The sequence below is a fragment of the Myiozetetes cayanensis genome, unplaced genomic scaffold (assembly GCF_022539395.1).
Source record: "Myiozetetes cayanensis isolate MyiCay16 unplaced genomic scaffold, myiCay2020 scf6-25, whole genome shotgun sequence".
In the NCBI taxonomy this organism is placed as follows: Eukaryota; Metazoa; Chordata; class Aves; order Passeriformes; family Tyrannidae; genus Myiozetetes; species Myiozetetes cayanensis.
The window spans coordinates 39,810,662-39,834,390 of record NW_026087853.1 but is presented as its reverse complement, the minus strand read 5'-3'; the positions used below and the strand labels follow the sequence as shown (position 1 = coordinate 39,834,390).

Below are 23,729 nucleotides of genomic sequence, written 5' to 3'. Positions count from 1 at the left end.
TAAACGTAATCTCTGCATCTGGAAGTGTGGTCTATTTGAGCAGGTAACCCTAATATGCAGCCTTCATTTTTAGGATCCAGCTTCTCCCTCAGTCCTTCCTTTGTAACTTTTGAAGAGATGCTGTTTGGAAAATCTCCACAGCAAACATGATCTTGTTTATGTTTTCAAGGTCATTACACAGCTGGTATTATCTCAGTGAAGCTTAAAGAAAAGTTCAGTGAATTCAGACTTGAGTCATTCATTGGCGTTGTGGTTATTTGCTTGCCAGAGACAAGATGTACTTCCCAGGTGTACTGAAAGTCCAAGGCCTTTGAATATTAACGTCAAGGAGATGAACTCCTTAGGATATTCTTTGTATGTTAATGTGGCTGTAACTTGCAGTCTCTGCCCTGAGGGCAGTGATGTACCTGGTTAACAGGAGACTTAGTAACTCTTGTCATTGTTCATTAACTGGTACTGTTGTGTGAAGCTGTCCTGTCTCATCTTGGTGATTGGGAGACCTTCTGGTTGCCAAATGCCTGTTCTGTATGTGCATGGATAGAGAAGCAGCTGAGCTTCAGGGTGCAAGGGCTCAGAATCCTGCAAAGGATGACCTGTTTCCTTCTGTCCGGTGGCTTTCTGAGCTGCCCCTTCCCCAGTCTCTTCTGCACGGGTGTGTCTGGTTTGGAGCTGGAAAGAAAAGCGACCATTTAGCAAGCAACTTCTTTAGTGAGCTGGCTTCCGTGGGTCCCTAGCCAGGTGTGCGTCTAATCTGATCCTGGTTTCTGGATTGGGATAAGACTGCAGAAAGCAACTGGCCTTCAAAATGGCCTCAACCTCATGCAAATTACTGTGCAGATAAACATCTTTATGGAACTAGCAACATGCTGATCCCTTCCTAGGGACAAATGCTAGTTGCTTCGGTCAGAAAGAGTGAGTTCTGCAACCTGAGTACATCAGTGGGAGCTTCTCCTTCTCCAAGATTTCTTGATCAGTTTGTCTGCAAATGAACCCAGCTAACCTTGGTCAATGTTGTGGTGTGAAAAAAAAGGCAGAGAGATGAGACCAGATCAGGGAGAACTTTGAAGATTTTTCAGCATCCAACCCGGTAATAATATCTGGAGGGAGACAACTTGTTGCAATGTGTAAGGCTTGGGTGTAGGCATGGGGAACGTCATGCTTGCCTGTTGTGTCAGGAAGCCCTTGCAGTGCTTGAGATTGATTGGCTGAGGCTGCTTTGGGGGTTGCTTCAGTGGACCAGCTGGACTCTGACCCAAAAGTCCCACCTGCCACATGAGATGCAAGATGTAAAGAATCAGGAGCCTCGGGGTATGCTGCAGAACCTTGGTTCACAGTGCTCGCTGCTGCATCTCTGCATGTGCCAAGTCGTATGTTTCTCCTTGAACAAGCAGGAGGGATAGCAGAACTGAGCCAGCATGCCAGCCTTACAGGGCATTTGAGGTGTTTGTGGGGGCAAGAGAAATAGCAACTCGAGAAAACCAAATCTGGTGCTGGCTTGACCTTATCCTAGCCTGGTGGAAGCTAGTAGTAGCACATCCTATAGGGTCTGCCTTTGTTTTATGTCCCCTGATATTAGAGCCTGAGGAGTGGTGGTGAGGAGCAACTGGCTAAAGTACATAGAAACAACCTGCAGCTGCTTTGTAACCAATTATCGCCTTTCCTTAAGCGAGAGGATCTGGGGGAGAGAGGGCAGCATCTTCAGTCTGTTTAGATGCATTAAAATGTGAATCTTCTTTACTTGAGTTGGAGTACTGGGGCTGACTGGCAGAGCTCCTGGCTCTTGGGAGCACGTGTGCTGCCCTTTAGGGTTTGCATGAACTTTGCACTTGCTTATAAATCTACTGAGACGGTGATTTCCACAGCTGTTGTACTCTGGTTTGTTCTGTGGTTGTTCCTCCTTTTCTTTCACTGCACTCATAAATGAGCCCCTTATTTGTGCTGTACAGTAACTTGGCAGCTGAGGTGCTTCAGCTGCCAGAGCTCATCGGAAAGAAACCTGCAGGGTGAGCATAAGGGTGGTTCTGCAGAGAAGGGCTGAGCTCTTACTGGCAGAGCTGCGTGGCACAGGCATGTACAGTGCTAGCCTGATCCACATCTCATAAACTTCAGTGAACACTAAGCATGCAGTGCTTGCTGGGTGGAGGAAATACAGGATCTAATTTGAGAGAGCGGAATTGCAATTAAAAATTAACTTAGCCTCTCTGTCCCTTGCTTCGTGTCATTAAAATGTCTGTGCATAAAGTTTCCCCCTCCTGCCTCTCTGGCCAGTGGTGAGTCCAGGAGGCAGAGGCGTTCAGCTCTCCCCATAAACCTGTCCTTCTCTGCGGTCACCTTTTACGGGAGGGGGCTGGGAGTATCACAGGCTCCTGCAACAAAACTAAGTTAATCTGAGCTGTGATGGGACTCCTGCTGTCACTAACAAAGCAGGCCTCTGTCTGCCTCTCCACAGGTGCGTCCTGGATTTTGTACTCCTGCTCTACATACAGGTCTTGGTGTCATTGCTGTTGCTGGGAGAACGACAGGCCTGAGAGCTAGAGGTGAGGGAGGGGGCAAGAAGCCAACCCCGTGTGCCAGTCTAGTCTGTGCAGACTTATTCTGTTCCTCCCTCATGGGAAACCCCAGGGTTCTGGATCAATTGACACCTTCCTGGACTTAGTTCTCCCTTCAGATCCTGGGGCTGAAGCTAGGCTAAGACCCAGGATCAACTACACAACAGCTGACCAGGCTGTTGGCAACCAAGTTTTTATGGCAGTAGTGCCTCAAAGCAGCAAACTGCATAAATAATCCCGCATATCTTTATGCAGAATGGGTAGTGAGAGGCTGGGAGAAATGCCATTCTCCAAGCTGATGATCTCTTCTGACATCCTCTTCGGAGCTGGCATCAATCTGGAGAATGACAGGAAAATTTGGGCATGTATGGGCAGGATTCTTGAAAAGAGTGGGTGTTGTTTCTTGGGGAGGAAGATTAAAATAGTCAAAGCAGTTGGGGTGGAGAAGAAAAGAAAGAAACAAACAATTGTGGACAATCAGTGGAATTTTAAAACTGCAAACTTAATGTATTAAACCTTTGCATGTGTTGCTGCAGGATGTTAAGGCTCAAAACTTGACCAACTTCAAAAGGCAAATGGGCAGCTCTGCCACAGCAGTGGCTGTGGTACTTAAGGCATGTTTTTGCTGTTGAGTGGCCTGTGGATGTGCCTGGTTGTGGCTCGTCTGCTTCCAAACCTGACCTATCTCAAATTTTGTTGAGCTGCTGCTTCTAGTGTTGCTAGTTTTGTGACTGTTTGTGTAATTTTAGAAGGGAGGGTTTTGAGGAGTTTCATTAATGCAGTGAACAAGGCAAGTTAATTACTGAGGAACAGCTAAAGAATTGGAAGATCTGTAATGTTTGAATATGTGGAGCCTTAAAGTATTTTAAAAGCTCAAAGTAAAACCCTAAAAACTTGAAACCCTTCTAACTTGAAAACTATACTTTGAATTACTTCATGGCTAGGAGCTGTGAAAGAGATACATTGCCCTGTGGAAAGAAGAGAATAGTGCATAGTCCTGTAATGCACAATTGGGGTTTGTTGGTTTTTTTAATAAACATTGAAGATGGTATGCCTTTGACAAATAGCTAGGAGTAGAAGAGCCCTGAAAGCAATATTTTACACTTGTTACCTCAGGCATGTCGTCTTTCACAACAGCTCTTCTCAACTTGTTTGGCTACTTAATTGGCTGAAATAACTTCTATGAAAGATTCTAACAGTTCTGCAAGTCTCTATTTTCCTGGCTTATCAAAGAAGTGTGGGCAGAGTTGGAAATATCACAGGGCTACTCCTTAGTGCTAGGAAGCGAGTCAACAACTACTGGGACTTGCCCCTCCAGTTTGAAAATAAGGACAATTGGACCTGGAACTAGGCATCTTAAGGTAAGAAGTCCAGTGCATTGGGCAGGAGCTTGTCTAGCTTAGTTCTTGGCTAGGTTGAAGAGTAGAAAAACATTTGTAATCCCCACAATAGACATTCATCATTGCCTAGGGTCCTGGCTGCCTCAGAGTTCTGGTTAGACTTCTGGGCTCCAGTTCTTGATGCTGTTAGGAGGAGATGTGTTCATGGTGAAGCCAGTAAGCAAGCCAGGTAGATGGGAAATTTTACATCTTAGTTATCCTCTTCAAATGCAGTCTTAGGTGTTGGTGCCTTTCAGGACTAAGGGCCTGAGAGAACATTTTTCCTGAAGAGGAAAGGAGGATATTTGCTAACAGAGAGCCTTTGCTCACTTTTCCTGGGTTGGTAGTGATGCAGCTGTTGTATAGTGCATCTGTGCTGGAACAGAACCAGCTCACAAGTGATGGCTGTACCCAGGAACACTGGAAATGGTAATGCTCAAGTGTTTGGTGCACATATGCACCAGAAACTATTACGGGAGCTTTCCCTGGCTCGTTTGAAGGACCTGCTTTTGGGTGCTGCTGGCTTTATGGACTCTGATCTGAGGAATTGAACTGAATAAAAACTGACTGAGATGTTGCTAACCTGGCTGTGCACTAAGAGCTCCTTAGGTGCAGTGACTGCTATATAGACTATATATAGACTGCTATAGATTTTTGAGATCAGTCTGTAGCACAGTTGGATGAGGTTGTATTTCTGTGCTGCTTTCCCACCTCAGTAGCATCTTGCTAGGTGCTGTGCAACGATGGGCTTAGCATAGTCTCTAGCTATGGCATCCATTGAAGTTAGAGCAGTAGTGTTATCTTCAGCCACAGAGTTCAGACTTGTGCTCTTTCCTGGTAGTTAAAGGGTGACCACTGCTTGGTTGGAAGGCTAGTCAGTTATAATAAGGCCCACATACCAGTTTAGCTCCAGAGTTAACCTAAATATTTAATAGGATTAAGCAAAAGCCTTTGATTGAAACAAAGGAATGTACTGGGCTCCAGTGATCATTGGTACACCCAGGCTGGCAGAGGGAATCCTGCTGACCTTGCTCTCTCTTGGGGCTATTTCTTCCCAGACTAGACTGGTGACCCCCTGCTCTTCCTGTGGCTGTTGATTCTTAAAGCAGCATGGTCTGTTTGCAAGCAAGGAAGCAAGGAGCTTGGTAGAACAAATTTTAAGGAACTTAAAAGTCCTCTGTTGCCTATGCAGGAAACATAACTGAGCCTGGGGAAGGAAGGAGAAGCAGGAAAGCTGACAGAATCACAGAATGGGTAAGGTTGGAAGGGACCACAGTGGGTCATCTGGTCCAACCTCCCTGCTCAAGCAGGGTCATCCCAGAGCACATTGCACAGGATTGCATCCAGTCAGTTCTTGAATATCTCCAGTGAGGGAGACACCACAATCTCTCTGGGCAGTCTGTTCCAATGTGCAGTCACCTACTTTGTAAAGTTCTTCTGCACATTCAGGTGAAACTTCCTGTGCATCAGTTTCTGCCTGTTGTCTCCTGTCCTTTCACTTGGCACCACCAAGAAGAGCCTTGATCCATCTTCTTGACACCCTCCCTTCAAATACTTACAGACATTGATAAGGTCCCCTCTCAGTTGCCTCTTCCTGAAGCTGAACAAGCCCAACTCTCTCAGCCTATCCTCGTAAGGGAGGTGCTCCAGTCCATTAATCATCTTTGTTGCCAGCGAATGCATTGTACTTATGCCAGGAGCTCTGTGTCTCTCTTGTACTCTCTTGATCTCTGAGATGTTCCCCCACCAGTCCTCCTGTGTTGTTCAGCTGTGCTGCTTCCCCAGGAGGAGGCTTGTTTCAGCAGTGGGGTTGGTTTGTGGGACTTTTTTCTTTACAAAGAACTTTACAAAGCTTCTGAGCTCTTTGCTTTCAAAGTAGCCTACATCACTTTTTACCACCAGGAGTAGTAGCTAGAGTTGGTGTTTTGGCTGATGCTACTATTGCAAAGTCTGTATAAATAGTAGTGGAATTAGCAGTGTATTTGTTATTAAATGTCTTCTGGAACTGCTGGTAGCCCTCTTGGCAGCAGTGTCTGTAGTGACAGCAGTGTCCTGTTTTGCTGTCTTGAAAAGGCAGCGTGGATATTCTATGGAACACATGCTGTCTGTGCATATACTATGAGACCCCTAGGTGATCCAGAGCTCTGCACAGGGTAGGAGTGTTGCTCTAAAGTTGTCCAGAGGACCTGTCTGTAATATAACTGATTGTCTGCTTTCCCCTTAGGTCCTGTAAGTGAAAGAAGATGGGGTCTGGCTGCCTAAAAGTCACCAAGTACTTCCTCTTCCTCTTCAATCTCCTGTTCCTTGTAAGTATTGTGGGCATCTGTGGAGTAGAAAGGAAGGTCAGGGCCAAAATTAGCTGGAAAGTGTTTTTTAATGGATGTTGGTCCAGCATGTTCACTAAAATGGCCACAGTTTTGGAAGGAGAGAGGGAATCCCTGAAGCTCAGGGATGTCAGAGCTGCTGTGTGTGTCTCAGGTGTGCTGAGCAGCTCCGCTCCCAGAACCCACCTGCTGTATCCAATGCACACAGCTCCCTTCCTGCACTGGGAGGGGAAAGAGGAGTTATGGGTTCTTTGTAACTACTTTCTGTGACACATCTGGAGCAGCAGCTGAACTATCCCTGAGCAGCAAAGCTACGAAACCTGCCAAGTAATGGCAGTGCCCTTCTAAATAGGCCAGGCAGGCTTCAAAGAACAACTCTAATTTTGTTTGAGTCCCAACGGCTGGTTTTGATTTTTAACAAGATGAATTAGTCCAAGTTTGAAATGGAGTTGGAAGGTGGGGCAGACTGGGGCAGGCTCATCTGGGGAAATGAAGCAGCCCACTGGGTGCAGTTATTTTCAAGTGTGAGGCTTAACAAAAGATATACTCCTTTTGGAACAGAGTGGGTCTGGGAGGGCCACACACATTCTTGTGTGTATCCCTTTTTGAAGCTTAGATATTCTGTGTCATGTGGACAGTGTTGGTGATGCCTCCTTCCATGGAATGGTGTAGTGGGGAAGTACAAGGTTTCAGCTTTCCACATTTCAGCAAGGAAGTAGCCTGTCTGATATTGCTACACTTTGTGCTGTGTGTAACGAGAATGAAGGGTAGGGCTGGGAGAGAAGGGAGGGAACTGGAGCATGATAAGGTGAGCATAGCTTTCTGGTCTGTGTCCCTGCATGGCTGTACTGTGCTGCTAGCATGTGGACTGAACTTGAGGCACATCTAGATCTCATTTCCCTTGACTTACCGTGCTCACTCTTTGCTCTTTGCATTTTGCTTCCATCCTAAGAGTAGTTAGCTGTGGTCTATAAGTCCAAAGTCGGGGTGCTCAGAGTATCCATGGGGAAGATTCTTGGGAGAGAGGGGATAGGAGAGTTTTTTTTCAAGTGCTACTGGGACTTCCAGAGTATGATTTGGTCCACTTTAAAACTAGGAAAAATCCAGCTGAGTTGAGGCCTGTCCCCCTATTAGTGCGGGACTCCTCTGAAGGCATTAATATCCAGGATATTTCCTCTCTTGAGGAGGTGATAAATTTTAAGCAGCATATAACAACCAGTCTACCCTGGTAAGCGGAGCTGTATTTGTTAAGGCAGTGTTTGAGCCTTCAGTGTTTGAGGGGTGCTCAGGGCAAGGAAGTGTCCCTGGGTTAAACTGTAGGAAGCTATGAAGGAAAAGTTGGGAGAGCAGGGCTTGACCAAACTACTTCAGTATGCCCTTATGAGGTTGCGAGCTGTGCTGGCGGTGGCATATGCCTCCGGTAGGGTCTCCCATGCCAGACAGGTCAAAACTGAAAGGTCAGATGTGTCCGTGGGCAGGATGAGCTCACTAGCCTTCCGGCAGTCATCCTAGGAGAAGGACAACTCTAATTTCAAACCCGGGCAGATGGAGCTCGTTTAGCCCTGTAAGGCCATCCATCCAAGAGAAGGATACTCTAATCAAACCTACGCCCTGAGGACCTCACTGTCACCGTCCAAGCTTGCTAGGCCCTGGCAGATGAACCTCAGGAGTAAAGGGTGGGATCAGTTCTGCGCAAGCTGAGCCTCACCTAAAAAATCCACTGCGCAGGCTCTAGGGTTATACCCACACTTGTAAAGTCCTGCAGCGACAGGTGAGGGACGAAACGGCAGGTGATAAGGTGCACTGGAAGCTGCAGTCCTAACCCTGCATGCAGGCGGTTCAGGACATTGGTCGCCTGAGTCTGACCCTGGAGATGACAGACTCACTCGGCAGCATCCTGAATGACCAAGCAGCCTTTTCCAAGGAGAGCACTGCTTGCTCCACACGGAGAGGGGCCTAGAAAAGGTGGCCTAACCAAAGCTCATCTCCATCCTTCACCTGGTTGGCTAGCCGCGGCCAACAGGCACCTTCTGTTGCGGTCAAATAAAGATTAAGAGCAAAAGGCACACACCTGCCTCCAAAGGTGTACTCAAATTAACACTCGCATGCTGGAACATCAGAACCATGCTCGATACTGCAAACAGTGGCCGTCCTGAGCGTCGCTCCGCTCTAATTGCCCATGAACTGTCACGACTTAACATCGACATCGCTGCTCTCAGTGAAGTTCGTCTTCATGAGGAAGGCAGCCTTAGAGAACATGGTGCCGGTTATACACTCTACTGGTCAGGTAAACCCAGTTCTGAAAGGCATCTCTCAGGAGTTGGCTTCATGATTAAAAACTCTATTGCCTCTAAACTCGAAAATCTGCCAACTGGTCATTCTGATCGTATCATCTCCCTACGCCTCCCACTACACAACAAGCAACATGCTGTTCTCTTTAGTATATATGCCCCAACCCTCCAAGCTGACCCTGCTGAAAAGATAAATTCTACAACGACCTACGCCACCTTATCCAAAAGGTTCCTGCAGATGATAAGATCATTATCCTTGGTGATTTCAACGCCAGAGTAGGAAAGAACTCTGAAGCCTGGAAAGGAGTACTAGGCAAGCATGGTGTTGGGAACTGCAATGATAATGGTCGCCTTCTGCTAGAGTTTTGTGCTGAGCAGCAGCTTACCATCACCAACACTATCTTTCAGCAGAAAGATAGTCTGAAGACAACCTGGATGCATCCCAGGTCCAAGCACTGGCACCTCATTGATTATATCCTGGTCAGACAGAGAGATATCCGCGATGTTCGTCACACCCGCGTGATGCCTAGTGCAGAATGTCAAACGGATCATCGTCTCGTGCGCTGTAAACTTAACCTCCACCTTAAATTCAAACCTAAAAAGGGCAGCATTCCTAGAAGGAGACTTCAAGTGAACAGTCTTCAATCAGCTACAGTGAGGGACAGATTCCAAGCAAATCTTCAATCCAGGCTCAAAGTTCATTCCACAGACTCCTCTCCCGAAGCACTTTGGCAACTTATTAAAAGTAGCATTCTGCAGTCCTCTGAAGAATCCTTAGGGTTCTCCTTCAAGAAAAACAAGGACTGGTTTGATGAAAACAATCTTGAGATCCAGGAATTGTTGAGGAAGAAGAGAACTGCTCACCAAGCCCACCTTGCTCAGCCATCTTGTCATATAAGAAAAGCAGCCTTTCGACTCGCATGCAGCAAGCTGCAACAGAAACTTCGTGACATCCAGAACAAGTGGTGGACCAATCTAGCGGAAAAATCCAATTATGCGCAGATACAGGTGACTACAGGGGATTCTATGAGGCTCTGAAAACAGCCTACGGTCCTACACGCCAGGTTCAAAGCCCATTACTCAGTGCAGATGGCCAAATGCTTCTCACAGATAAAGTTTCCATCTTGAATCGATGGTCTGAACACTTTCAGACCCTCTTCAGTACTAACCGTGTAGTTCAAGACTCAGCATTGCAGTTCATCTCACAACAACCCGTGAAAACTGAACTGGATACCGCCCCCACCATGGGAGAAACTCTTAAAGCAATACAGCAGGTGAAAATTGGCAAGGCAGCTGGGGTTGACGGAATCCCACCTGAAATCTGGAAGTACGGTGGCCAAGCACTCTGTGCTAAGTTTCATGAATTTGTGGTGCGCTGCTGGGAACGAGGTGAACTACCTTCAGACCTTCGTGACGCTGTCATCGTCACCTTGTACAAGAGGAAAGGAGATAAATCAGACTGCTCAAATTACCGAGGTATTACTCTGCTCTCCATTGCTGGTAAAATCCTTGCAAGAATTCTGTTGAACAGATTAATACCCACCATAGCAGAAGATCTTCTACCTGAAAGCCAGTGTGGTTTCCGAGCCAACAGAGGTACCACAGACATGGTATTTGTTCTCAGACAACTGCAAGAGAAGTGCAGGGAACAGAACAAAGGACTCTATGTTACCTTTGTTGATCTCACCAAGGCTTTCGACACTGTGAGCAGAAAAGGTCTGTGGCAGATTTTGGAACGTTTAGGATGTCCTCCCAAGTTCCTCAAAATGATCATCTTGCTTCATGAGGACCAGCGCGGCCAAGTGAGACATGGTGACGCACTTTCTGAGCCGTTTCCAATAGCCAATGGTGTGAAGCAAGGCTGCGTCCTTGCACCAACTTTATTCACAGTCTTCTTCAGCATGATGCTCCAAAGGGCCACGGCAGACCTCGATGATGAAAACGGTGTCTACATTCGATATCGTACGGACGGGAGCCTGTTCAACCTAAGGCGACTGAAGGCCCACACTAAGACCTTAAATTGTCTTATCCGTGAGCTGCTTTACGCTGATGATGCCGCCCTTGTTGCTCACACAGAAGTAGCTCTGCAGCGTCTAACATCCTGCTTTGCAGAGGCTGCTGAGCTGTTTGGACTGGAAGTCAGCTTGAAGAAGACAGAAGTTTTATACCAGCCTGCACCTCAGGAAGTCTCCCATCATCCCCATATCACCATTGGTGAAACAGAACTCAAATCAGTCCAGCAGTTTAGCTACCTGGGTAGCATCATCTCCTCAGACGGTAAGATTGATGCAGAAATAGACAACAGGTTAGCAAAGGCATACAGAGCTTTCGGTAAACTCCATAAAAGAGTGTGGCAAAACAAACACCTGAAGAAAAGTACCAAGATCAGTGTTTACAGAGCTGTTGTACTGTCTACTCTTTTGTATGGGTCCGAATCATGGGTCATTTACCGGCACCACTTGCGTCTCTTAGAACGCTTCCATCAGCGCTGCCTCCGCACAATTCTAAACATCCACTGGACTGACTATGTGACCAACACGTCTGTCCTTGAACAGGCAGCAATCACGAGCATTGAGGCCATGCTGCTGAGAACACAGCTGCGCTGGGCAGGGCACGTCTCCAGGATGCAGGACTACCGCCTCCCTAAGATCGTACTCTATGGGGAACTTGCCACTGGCTACCGCAAGAGAGGAGCCCCGAAGAGGAGGTTCAAGGACTCCCTGAAACAATCCCTCATCCTTGGCCATATTGATCATCACCATTGGTCTACCCTGGCCTCCAATCGGGAGGCCTGGAGACACACCATCTATAACGCTGCTGCTGCTTTTGAGAACACACGCAGGATCACTCTCGAGGAGAAAAGACAACGCAGAAAGAATCGCGTCTCGTCTGTATCACCTGGGGAGTCTTTCTGCTGTGCCTTCTGCAACCGGACTTGTCTATCTCGCATTGGCCTTTTTAGCCATCAGCGCGCTTGTAGCAAGCGTGGGTAGAGCCCTTTCAAATCTTCGTTCGCGAAGCCTAGCCATGATGATGATGATGATGATGATGTTTGAGCCTTGCTGAAACCCAATACCTGGACACTGGCTAGTTTTTCTTTATGTCTAAACCTAGTTCCAAGTTCATGAGCTAATTTCTGTACAGAGAAAGTTCTCTTCAAGAAAGCCAGCCTAGCATATGAGAGAAGGGGAAAGGTGACAGCCTGAAACAGTACGGTGCCTTACAGTAGTCTCACTGTTTTTGCTGTATGCTGTCAATGGTTGTTGCGTTATCTCTATTCCACATTGCCTTTCTCTCCCTTCTTTGCTGAGCCATGGTTGCAGGCAGCCTGTGGGTATAGATGTGCTCTCAGGAGGCAGAGTTGGACTGCTTTGTTGGGGTGACCCACATCTGCGCTGCATTTTTGGGAGACTGGGAGGATGAATCCTGTGGATGCCAAGGAGGCTTGAGCACTCCTCTCTGGGTGGCAAGTGATGAGAAGCAGATGTCCTTTGTCTTGTGCACACCCTGCTCCAAACCAACTCTGGTGTAGCACCCAGCCCCTCTCCTTCTCGTGGAAAGCTGGTCTGGTGCACCGAGCTGGGCCTGGAGAGTATGAGCTTTAAGATGGGTTGTGTGTGAGAAGGTCTGTGCTGACTGAAGGGAGAAGCTGCTTTAATTGAGCTCTTTAAGCCTGCCATGCAACATGGGCACTGTCTTCACCTCAGGCTGCTCTGTCGAGCTCGATACTTCTCTAGAGTGAAGATTTTGAGCGTGCTTCTGTCTTGGCTGATGGCAAGCTTTTTGCACGTGCCAGATGTTGAGGAAGGTGGCATCTATTACTGTCTCACTGTCATAGGAAGTAGTTGACCTGAGAAGTTTTTCCGTTATAGTTGTTCAAAGTCTGAATTGGGTAGGGGAGTGTGGTTATTCTTGAGTTTATACAGTGGGGTAGAGCAATACTAATCTAGCAGAGAAACTGCTTGTGTTGAGTTGCTGGGAGCTCTCAGCACAGACACATCTTTCATATCTTGGGCTGGTTTCCTGAAGCTGCTGAGTTTTGTTGAGGAGCATGCTTGTACAAATATGAACATTAATGCTGATGATGAAACCCTGTGTCTGCTCTGGACTTTGAGCTGAGCCTATGTGATTGCACCCTTTGCAGGCCAACCCTAGCTGTCTGAAGTGTGTTCTTCAGCCTTGTTGACGATTGAAGCCTTTAGAGATATGCTGGTGACTCTTTTTAGAAGTTAGTCATTGAAATAGCACTGCTCTACAGCTTGAAGTCTGTGAAAAAGTTGCTTGCTACAGCTGAAGTAGTTCAGGGACTTAGTGGTATTTTGTAGTCTTCGAGCCTTACTTCAGGGAAGGGTTTGACCTGCTTCAGTTAAAAGGAAGCAGGTTACTTGGACTGCTTGCCTGCTTGCTAGAAAAGATACCAAAAACACAAACTTTGAGTATAATTTTAGTTTCTCTCATCAGAACTTAACACGTCTACTTTATTGGCTAGCATACACGTGCCATAACACATGCTGCTTCGTAAAGGGAAAGCAGCTCTTTGAGACAAGTTCAACACTCTCTGGAAACTCCTTGTTTAGAATATATAACTGTCCTACTTCTAACCCTTCTGTAAATGCAGCAGAAGGCTACTACCTAAAGCAAAGCCTGGAGTTTAAGAGCCTTTTTCTTGCCCCTGTGCCAGGCTCAGTGTTACCTCACACAACCTGAGTGTGGAGGAAATCAGTTCTGGGGAATGATAGTTGGGAAACCCCAGCTGCTTTTTCCAGAAAGATGAGTCAGCTCCATCACAGTGTGTTATTTCCAAGCCCCTCTTGACTGGCTCTCAGTGGGAAACTACTGACCCTGCCTTGAGGGAGCTGCATCCTTCTGTCTTGGGGATGGAAGGACATTTTGCTGAAATTGGGGATGAAACCTCTACCCCCCAGGGAGGAGGGGAGACATGTTTTCCCCACTTCAGGAATTTACAGCAGTGGAGCAGAGGAATTAAACTCGATGCAAAGCAGATGTGATTTCTTCCACTGAGGGTCTGAAGCCAAGGCAGTGGCAGAAGCAGCCTTGCTATGAGATGGAAACTTCTCAAGATTCTGAGCAGAGATACTGTCCTGCTAGGAGAGAAATATACCTTTGTTAATAGGACAGTGTTTTCTCCTTGGGGCTATTGTCTCTCTGCTTTCCCCTTGTGGTGTTTTCCACAGCAGCTCCTGGCAAGCATACAAGTTGTGGACTGGAGAAAAGATGGGAGTGAAAACAGGCCTTGGATAGTCTGAGCACCTCATAGCAAATAACTTCCCAGAAACTCCGCTCAGCAGCCGTTCTGTGTTTTGTCAGCAACAGGAAAACTTAGGTGACATTTCAGGGTCAGTGAACCAAGAGAGATGTCCCATACAGCCTGGTTTGCATCTTTGTTAAGACAAATATTTATTGAGACTATAGTTTAAACGTGAGACTGCCTCAAACTGTCAGTTCAGCAGTTCTGGATACTACCAAGTTTGAGAGGAATATTTTAGGTGTCACAGCTATTGCATGTTCAAGAGGCCTTTCTAGCTTGATCACCAGATTGAGTGTTGCGGGTGCAGCATGTTGGGACATAAGGTAAGGGGGAATTCCTTTTTTCTGGGATACAACAGCTACATTTTTTCTGAGTCTGAGTCAATATGCTCTGTCCACCTTCATAGGTGGGAACTTGCTTGATGACTTTCTAATCCTGTCCCGAGAGTTAACTATATTGCACCCTCTGCCAAGCCAGGAAAGCTTGCAAGCAGCTTATTTCAGACTGTGGCTTTATCTTCACTCAGAAAAACTTCTTTGTGTGAGGAGCTGAAGCATAGTGTAAACTTTCAAAATGTGGAGCCAATGCCTGTCCATACAAGCCTCTCTGCCAGCTTACTTTAGGTGGTGGTTTGGCATCCCAAGTATCAGAACATTCTCTAATGAAGCACAGAATTGCAATCTCTCTTCAGCCCTGTTAATTTATTTCACTTCATCCTTTCTTGAAATCTTGATGCTGCTGCTGCTTGCTGTTCATGTCCTCTGGAAGCATCTCACTTGCAATTCTTGTCCTTCCCTTGTCTCTTTAATGTCCATTTTAGATCTTTGCATGAATGGTTTCCAGTCTGTGCAGACTTCCAGGCTTTTCCGTGTAGTTACTTTATTATGGGTGTGGTGGTGCTCTTACCCTCCTTTGGGATCTGGGGTCGTCTACATTGAAATACCTCACAGTGTAGTATAAAACGTGGTGATACTTGGAAGCTGAAACAGAGCATGCTTCCCCCCACCTTCCAAAGTGAGGTGGGAAAACTGTGTGTTGCTTGACTTCTCAGCTGGATTCAGCTGAGTCCTCACAGGGTTATATTACTCTACTAATCCTTGTCCTAGATAAAACTGTGTAGTGAGCAAGGAAGAGGCTGTTTCATATAGGAGTTTCATAACTCTTGACTCTCTGTTGGGGCTAAGATGTGTTGGCTTGAGGTGCTGTGGTATTCTGGCATAAAGTAGGGGCCAAGGAAAATGCCTAAACTTGGCTTTGGAAGGGGCGAAGGGAGGGGTTCCCTCCCTTTGGAAGGGAACCTGCTGCTGGGATTTTTGTATTTGTGGTTTGAAACCATAACATTATAAGAGCCTGACAAGGCAAAGATTTCCCTTCTGGAAAGGTTCCAGCTGCCAGATATCTAATCCTTTGTCAGGCTCCCAGCCTGGGTCCATAGAGTCATGGGTTTCTCTAATCAAAAAATCTTTAAAATCATATATGTTTGTCCTTCTTCAGTTCTTCACAGAAGCAATGCACTTACCTTTTGCTTCTGATAACAATGCTCTAGCAGCAGGGCGTCTCTTCCTCAGACTGTTTTGAACGGTCCTCCTATACAACATCATGTACTATTCAAATACTGTGTGAAGGGCTGCCAAGCAGATCTTAGGGCTCCTGTGCAGTTGGCTGAGGCATTTTTCCTGGGGTCATGCTAATCCTGTTTACTCTGAGAGGAGTACCATGGGGGAGATGGGTGGGAACAGCAAAGGAACGATTGTTTTTAGTCTGGAAATATGGATAATGGTGACTGCCTCCTCCTATTTGTCTAAGCTAATAAGCCAGCTATGTATGTTTTGTTCTTGCTCTTTCAGATCCTGGGGGCTGTCATCCTGGGGTTTGGAATATGGATTCTGGCCGACAAAACCAGTTTCATTGCGGTTCTACGTAAGCCTGTATTTCTTCATCTTCATTCTTCTGAATTGACTCTGGTCTGGGGCTGTGTTTCACCATTATGTAGACTAGGAAAGGCGATACTTTTGTGCATGGTCTGTGGCCTGAGCAGTCACACTGGTCTTTAGCAAGACGGTACTCTTATCAGGGACAGGGTGAAAGGGAGCAACTGTGGAGACACAGCATTCCTCCTAGTCTTGTGGATTGCAACACCATGGTCAGACTGAGTGAGACCATTGCCACTTCAACCAGCAATCCAAATATTTTATCTTAAACATAGGGACTAGTATTTCATCCTGTTTTCACTACATACTCAGTTTCCACAACAGCTTCCTTATTACCATCGTGTCCAAAGACCCATAATCCCTTAATGTAGTTTTGCTGTGTGAGTCCTCCATGCTTCCAGTACTTGCTTTCTGTAATGATCTATTTCAATTTGACTGTTTTAAATGCCAAAGAAATTAAGTACCTAGTTTTATTGAGGCTTCATGTGCATTGACAGTAGATGCTATGTTTGTTCCTAAGCAGTTGAGGATGTAGATTTGAGGATTTGATGGAAGGTGACTTGAATTTTAACAGAGGGTCTGCTTTCTGCAATAATCAGAAAACTGAGCTGACTTAGCAGAGTCTGGGCTTCATAAGACTGTAAGTGGACTTTCACCAAATGAGTAGCTCAGCTCCATCTTTCACAGGCTCTGCTTCCTTTGCACTTTTTCCTAGAGGACACTTCAAGTAAGTTTTCTGTCTGGTGGGTCTGGTTACTTGTTGCCACTACCTCCAGAATTTCTGAGTCTGGCACCAGCCTCAAATGCTGCAGTAGGGCTGCGTGCACACTGCTTGCAGCCCCAGAGAATGAACCCTAGTGGCATTGATAGTACCGTTTTCCAACTACACTGATTCTGCAAGGAGCTTTATCTCCCAAGTCCTGCTGAGCACTCTGGCCTGGCTTTGGAAGATGCTGGGTGGAGAGATACCCCCTGCTAATACCACACATGTGGATACTGCTGCTTACTCTGTTTTTGTGCTGTGGCATCTGGCTTGCTACTGCAGTATTAGAATGTCAAGAAGCACAACAGGAGGTGTTGGTTATTAAAGTAGGGGCATGAGCAGAAATGAACTTCTGATACACACAGCCTAAAAGGAGCTTACTGGGGCCTGGCTGTTTGTAGCACCCCTCACAGTTTGAGGTGTGCTTAATACCAGTGGGCCTGCAGCTGTTCTCTCAGGTTGTTGGGTGTTACAGCCACTTGTGGAGATAGAAGTCCCTGAGCTTGGCTCAGCTTCTTCCCACTTTACTTGGAATCTCTGCTAACAGAGCATTTAAGGATTTTATTTCCTTCCTGGAGATTTCCAGAATCAGCTGTTTCTCCCTGCCCCCTCACTTCCTTTCCCATGCCTTGCCCCTCTTTGCCTCTGCTTTAGTGACCTAGGCATCAGGGAGGAAGCTCAGCACAGCAGGGCATTCCAGCTGCTGCCAAAGAAGCCTGTTGTACTTGCTTGGCTGCCTGCCCAGTGCAGAGGAAAACACGGAGCAACAGGAGAAGAGCAGGAGTTGAACGCCTGCAGAGCCTTCTCTTGCAAGACAAGACTATTGCAGATAAGAAGTGCAAGTGTGGCTCCTGAACACTGTCAGTTCACCAAAGGGCTTTTGAGTTGGAAATGGCTTTTTCTTTCTTGAAATGGAAAGTTGACTTAGTGCTTTCTAGCACTGTGGAGGTGCTGCAGCCTGGGCACTTGAACACTTAGTGTATGATGGCTGAGCAAATTTTGAGGGAGGGATTGGTATAGACTTGTGAAGGTCACTCCTGTAAGGCTGCTTCTTCAGTAAATGCTCTGCAGTATCACCACCTAATCTGCACAGCAGGAGTCACAGGACTGGTGAGGAAGCAGGATCCTGGTTTCTGTGGCATATGTCCAGCCAGGGAGAGTCTGTCCTGGAACTTAATCAAGGCTGAAGTGACCTGTGTAGCAAATGGATCTGGTTCACTTTTTGATAACTGAACTTTCCTCTGTTCTAGGGAAAAGATTGGGAAGCTGGTGACTTGCACCAGGTATCAGAAGTGGGGGGAGATATGTATGAGGTGGGAGAGTATTAGTCTGGACTTGATTACTCTTTTAATGCATTTCAGGAGGAGCTCAGAGGAAGCTTGCCTCCTGGGAGTTCTGTTCAGGAAACTAAATGCAGAGCTCTAAGAATATATTTTCATTAATCACTGGACATCCAGAATTCCCCTACACTGTGCAGCTTTCAGATTTAAGAATGTCTCTTAATGATAAATGAGGTTTTTAGTTACTATTTCTAGACAGTATCTCTTCAGTTTTATGCTGTCGTACTTGCTCTCTCCAATTCTATTCTGCAAGAAACAGTCCAGTGACCAATCCAAATGTAAGCATTTGTTTCTTCTGTTACTCGCAGTACTAAATGCTGAGGGGAGAGGGCTGACAACACCAACATGGATGAAATAATGAGACCTAACTTATTGAAAAACTGTTGAGCATTCAAGACCACAGTCACTCCAGACAAAAGCAGGAGGATAGCTAGGTGGTTTTGTAAAAGTAGCTAATTTGGGTATGATATCTGTTTTGATCCTAGAATAGCATCTGTTTGTAGGGGGTCATGCCCAGGTCCTTCAGCAGCCTTCAGTAAGTGCCTGGCTTCAAGTCATTCAACACTGACTTGTCAAGTAACCTGTCACATCATCTGTGCTCAACACTAGCTGTAGCTCTTGTTTCATGTTTCACTCCACAGAGTTAGTGTGTCCCTCTGTTGACTGTAACTGGATAAGTAAAAACAGAATGGCTAGAACAAAGAATAGCACAATAAAGTGAAAAGATGATCCAAAAGGGGGATTTAGAACTTGGACAAAAGCTTCTGTGAAGATGGCAAAGGGAACTGAAGCAAATAGGCAGTAGTCATAGAGTAGAACATCCTTTATCTTATTCTCACTCAGAGTGGTGTCATGAGGGAGTAAAATTCCAGTAAGTAGCTAACTTTCTCCAAACAAGGTTTATTTGTTTGGAGTGACCTTGAGTCTTCCAGGCTCTGGAGACCTGCAGCCTGGCTTTCAAAGTCTACCTTCAATCAGAAGACACCCAGAAGCAACCTTCTGTCATCATGTTCATCACACCTCTGTGCAGTCCCTTTGTAGAAGACAAAAGTTATCAGGAGATAGGGACACAGCTCTATACATGGTGATGGCAGATGAAGTTTTTGTCAGTAGCTAATGTTGTTCCATCTCCTGGCTCCTACAGAAATGTCATCTCCCTCCCTGAAGACTGGTGCATACATTCTCATCGGTGTTGGGGCGCTCACCATGCTCATGGGGTTCCTGGGCTGTCTTGGAGCAGTCAATGAAATTCGATGTCTCTTGGGTCTGGTGAGAATATTCATGCTGTTTAATAACTCTCCTGCAAATATCTGTTGAATTGTAGCTGGGTCTCTGGTCTCCTGGGTATAGTACTTCGCTAGGTCAACTTAGATCTATTTCTTAATTTGCACATATTAAATTCTCCAGCAGTCAACAGACTGCAGCAGAGCTCCTCAGACACTACTGAGATGATAACTCTGTGAAATGAGAGAGGATGTCACTGACACTTTCTGCACACAGTGAGTTCAAGACTGCCAACTGCAGGTGTCTCAAGTGACCCTGTTCCCCTTGCCCTGACTTCCCAGTTGGTATTGTGCTCTCAGTGGAGGAAGGACAAGTATCAAGCACAGTGAAAGAGAACGGGAAGAATGACAGTGTCCTGCTGTGCTACAAAGTTCAGCTTCTGTGGAAAGTGAAAGAGTTGAGAGAGACTCAATTAGGAATGTCCTGTATGTCAGGACTTCTCTTCAAATAGTTCATCTATAGGAAGTTTTCTGTCCGTGATGGATGAGATGGCACTAGCTTCATACACCTCAGCCTTCTACTTGACTTGGGCTTATTCAGAGCACATGGGTATAGGAGCCCAAGTATTGCCCACATTGTGTGTCCTGCTACTAGGGGCATCTCCTAGTGTAATGGTAGTAGCTGCCATCGTTTAAAAGTAACCTCAGCAGTTTGCTGGTGAATCTTAAATTAAGATCCTCAAACAAACTGAATACCATTTTTTAAAGAGGTAATTGACTTTAGAAACAGTTTCAAAAAACTAGGTTTGTAAAATTGACTGTGTTGTTCTGTTGAGGCTTGGGGTAGGCAGAGTCCAACTGATGGAGGCCAGAGTGGTCTGGGAATGGAGCTGGAGGTAGGAGAGGCAGTCCCTGTTGGAATGACATATGCAGAGAGTGCTTGTAAGCCCTCTCCCACCTGAAGTCTTCCTGTTGACCTGATGGGAGAAGTGCTGAAGTGCACTGATCTGATGTGGATGCTTGTATGTAAGCCTTTTCCTAGGAGGAGCATTGTTGATAGCAGTTTGTCTGCAAGCACAAAAGGTGTTAGCTCAATGTTGTGATTTCTCTTGTATATGAAACCCTATTAAGCTTGTGCTATTATGTAAAGACTTTTCTAAAGGTTTCTTTTTGGTTTCCAGTACTTCACCTGCCTGATGATAATCCTCATAACTCAGGTTGCTGCTGGATTGGTCATCTATTTCCAGAAAGAAACGGTAAGTGTTTCTTACTGTGTATCTTCTCCTTAGTCTTGGCTTGGGAATACAGGAGACATCTACAAATTCTTTCTTCCAAACTGGGCTATAACCAGCAGGCATAACTGGATTCTCCTTTCCTCTACTGGCACTCAGCAGCTTTGCTGGGCAGTTTGTTTTTTCTGTATCTGCCTCAGTAGTGCTGCTCTCTCAAGTAAGATGAAGCTCTGTTTGGCATGCAGGCTTTATTTTTGGGTAGTGGGAAGAGTAAAAAGAAAATCCTGAAAGGCTGTAGACTACACCTCCTCTTGATCCTGCTGTAGACAACTGTTTGGGCATATATTAGCAGTGGTTACTACCATATTGCCATCACTGGTGCCTTGAGGAGTTACCAGCCTAAGCGCTTTTTTGACTAGTCTTCCTCCTTGTATCATCTTGTTCTGTGCTTTCAGTGTTTCTGCATCTGTATGCAAAACTCTCCTTGCAAGAGCTGTCCTCTTCCCCAAGAGCAAACCCAAGTATCTGATAGTTCCTGTTCTACAACTGGAGTTTAAAAACAAGTGGTTTAATATTTTGAAGTGGATCTCTTTGTCAGGAATGCAGTTTCACAGTGTATGCTTCTAGAGCTCCAGCAGGCTTGGTAGTGTAAAGGGAATGATTCTTGAGCTACCTAAGTGCATTGCAACAACCCATCCTGGCTAAACTGGGAGCCACAGAGATGCAGTGGGAACAAGTTATAAATATGGGGTCACTACTGGCTTCTGGTACCAGCTGTGGATAACCCATCCTTTGCTGCATAACTGTGTATCTGTACCACTGTATGGCTGTGCTTGCTTCTCCTAAGCCAACCCTTCAGCTAAGCAGTTACAGAAAACAGATGGTTGAGTAAGTTATGGATGGGACCTGGTGGAGAAGTTTGGGAACAGGGGGAAGGTGCCTGCCATGAGCCTAACGGATACGAACTTTGTGTAAGTGGCTGTGGTGACTGTGAGCAGCTGTTGGCTGGGTTCCTTGACAGATGTAGTGTGAATATAGCTTGCTCTCTGGGCTGGCTGAAGCTGAAGGAGAAAATAAAATGTTGGCTAACGGGTGTGTAAAGATGCAGTTTTAAATGAGCTGCTAATTCTCAACAGCTCTGACTAATAAAGGGGAGGAGCTGTGGGGATGGGCATTCCCCTGTGTGACAGGGAAATATGACTTTTCAGACCATGAAATTCTGTACCCCTGTTATTTCTTCTCCTGTTGTCACTCTGCTCTAAAAAAAAAACACTCTAGCTTTTAAGCTGTAGCTCTTCATTTAAACCTCAGTCAGACCTGGGAGAGATTAAAAGTGCTGGGGGTTACTCTGCACAGCCCTTGGAGCTGGTGTGACTGGCATCGTCACATGTACAGATCTGACAGAACAGTCAGGGAATCTGGGCTTTGAACAGGTGCTCCTGTTCAGTCCTCAATGAACAAAATCCATGGAAAAGCTTTTTTCTAGAGCCCTTTTATTTCAGGGATCCTCCAAAGTACCAGCCTAAAGCACTAAGAAAAACTGTTTCAGGAAGGTCTTGGCCGAAACCTCGAGCACACTGGTTTGAGGCTGCGCTTCAGTGCATGTCGCTCTGCTTCACTTGGTGTGCGTCATCCCAGGGCAGCTCAGAGCACAGGGAAGCACACTGAAACTGCACAAGATCCAGTCCCTAGATGTCTATTGTATTCTTCGTGTTTATTTCTCTCTGACTTCAGGAACTTGGTTAGATATGAAACAAGGAATAGCAGTGAGGGAAAGGATTTTGGATCCAGAATGTAGCAAGTTGGTACTTGTTCCTCCACTTCTTGTAACTCAAGTATTAATTTCTACAGATTCGCTTGATGTTATTGTTGAAATATCTGTTCCTTTTCAGTGTCAAAATCCCCTCCATTCCTGACTTGTGAAAGTATATTGAAATAAAGTTGGCATAGCTAAAAGGCCAAGCCTCTGACAGGAAGGCTGCTGCTTTGCCTCTCCCATGAGCATTGTTAGAGGAATGCCCCTTCAGACTGGAATTGCCCGTTACTACTGGGAGGATGTTGATGCAACATTCATTTCCCTACATCTGCTGGTGACTGAAAGTATGGAGGGGTTTTTTTTAATGGGCAATGAAATAGTAACTTCACAAATGTTGCCAATGGCATTCTGCTTTGTGAGCCTAATGTCGCTACTCACCTACATCTAGTGGATGACAAGCCCCTAAACATGTGAGAGCCTGGGCAAGGTCTCCCTTGGCCTAGTTCACACAGTGCTCTGCAGCTTGCCTCTGAGTGCTTAGAGTGAAGGACAGCAGTGGTGTTTTGGGAATAGTCCTACTTGCTAGCTATTGTTTGCAGCAAACAGGCCTGGGTGATTTTGTGCAATGACTTGTCTTGGGCTATGGACTATGCATTAGTTTTCAAATCTGGAGAGAGCTCCCTCCAGGTTCTTTGAGCCCATTTTTGCGTGCAGGCCAGATGATAATACCTGCTGGAGGAAGGGTCTAGCTTGAGTCTGACAGAGGGAACAGGATAGATGACTGACAGTGGAAGAAGCCTGCACAATTTATTCTATGATCAAGACAGGGATTGAAGACCCAGGGTCTTGCCTCTGGCATTCAGCTTTCTCCATCTCCCTCTTCAGTAAACCCACGTAAAGGGAAGAGTGACTACCTTGCTGCTTCCTGGCAGTGTCTGTGGCTTTTCCTGGAACATTGATGTCTCACAAAGCACTGAGTCCTGACAGGACTTAAATGGGTGAAGATGATGGAGATGTTGAAAGCCTGTCTAAGGGTTCCATAATCTTTTCTAGCTTGTTGCTCTTTCAGTTTTACTCTGCCAGGTGCCTAAGGGTGAACAGCTGCAGGTGCCTGTATTTTCCCTTTGGGCTGCTCTGCTGGTTAAACCCATGAGCAAGCTGCCTGTGTGTGTGCTCTCCAGAGCTATGCTATTGTTTGTGTAATATTCTCCCTTTCTCAGATTACTTTCTGAAGCATGTAGGAATGCCTGAATTTTTCTCTAGCTGAAATGTCTCACTTTTTGAAACCCACACTGTTTGCAAGGCCTCTTGCCTGTTCTTGTATAAGAGTAGGGGAAGAACAGACATACAGCTTCCCTGTGCAGCTGTGATTGGGGTCATCAGGTTCAGGTCTTGTCTTTGCTTGTGGTGGGGTCCTGGGATGGAGAACAGAAGCACTGCCTGGGATTCTTGCAGAAGTGACACTTGGCTCTATCTGACCTAATAGCTAAGGGACTTGATGAGCCCAGGGTAGGAAAACAAATCTAGCTCTCTTTGCCTCCCCTCTGCATGTGGAGCAGCAGTGTGTGGGAGGGGTGAGGGTGGGAACTCAGAGGTTCAGTAACTGATAAGGCTTATGGCAGAAGCCGAGGCCAATCTCATTAGTGAGAACCAGGTCAGGTTGCCTCGATTT

At 46.1% G+C, this 23,729-nt stretch overlaps 1 protein-coding gene across 1 annotated transcript in view; it reads left to right on the top strand.

The window, feature by feature from the left end:
- Positions 1-23,729, top strand: part of CD82 (CD82 molecule) — a 43,397-nt gene that overhangs the window by 13,113 nt on the left and 6,555 nt on the right. The window contains exons 2-5 of the mRNA XM_050335828.1: positions 6,153-6,234; positions 15,660-15,732; positions 18,991-19,115; positions 20,251-20,325. Of these exons, the coding sequence (XP_050191785.1) occupies positions 6,172-6,234; positions 15,660-15,732; positions 18,991-19,115; positions 20,251-20,325 (336 nt within the window). The 5' untranslated portion in view covers positions 6,153-6,171. The remainder of the gene's footprint in view (positions 1-6,152; positions 6,235-15,659; positions 15,733-18,990; positions 19,116-20,250; positions 20,326-23,729) is intronic.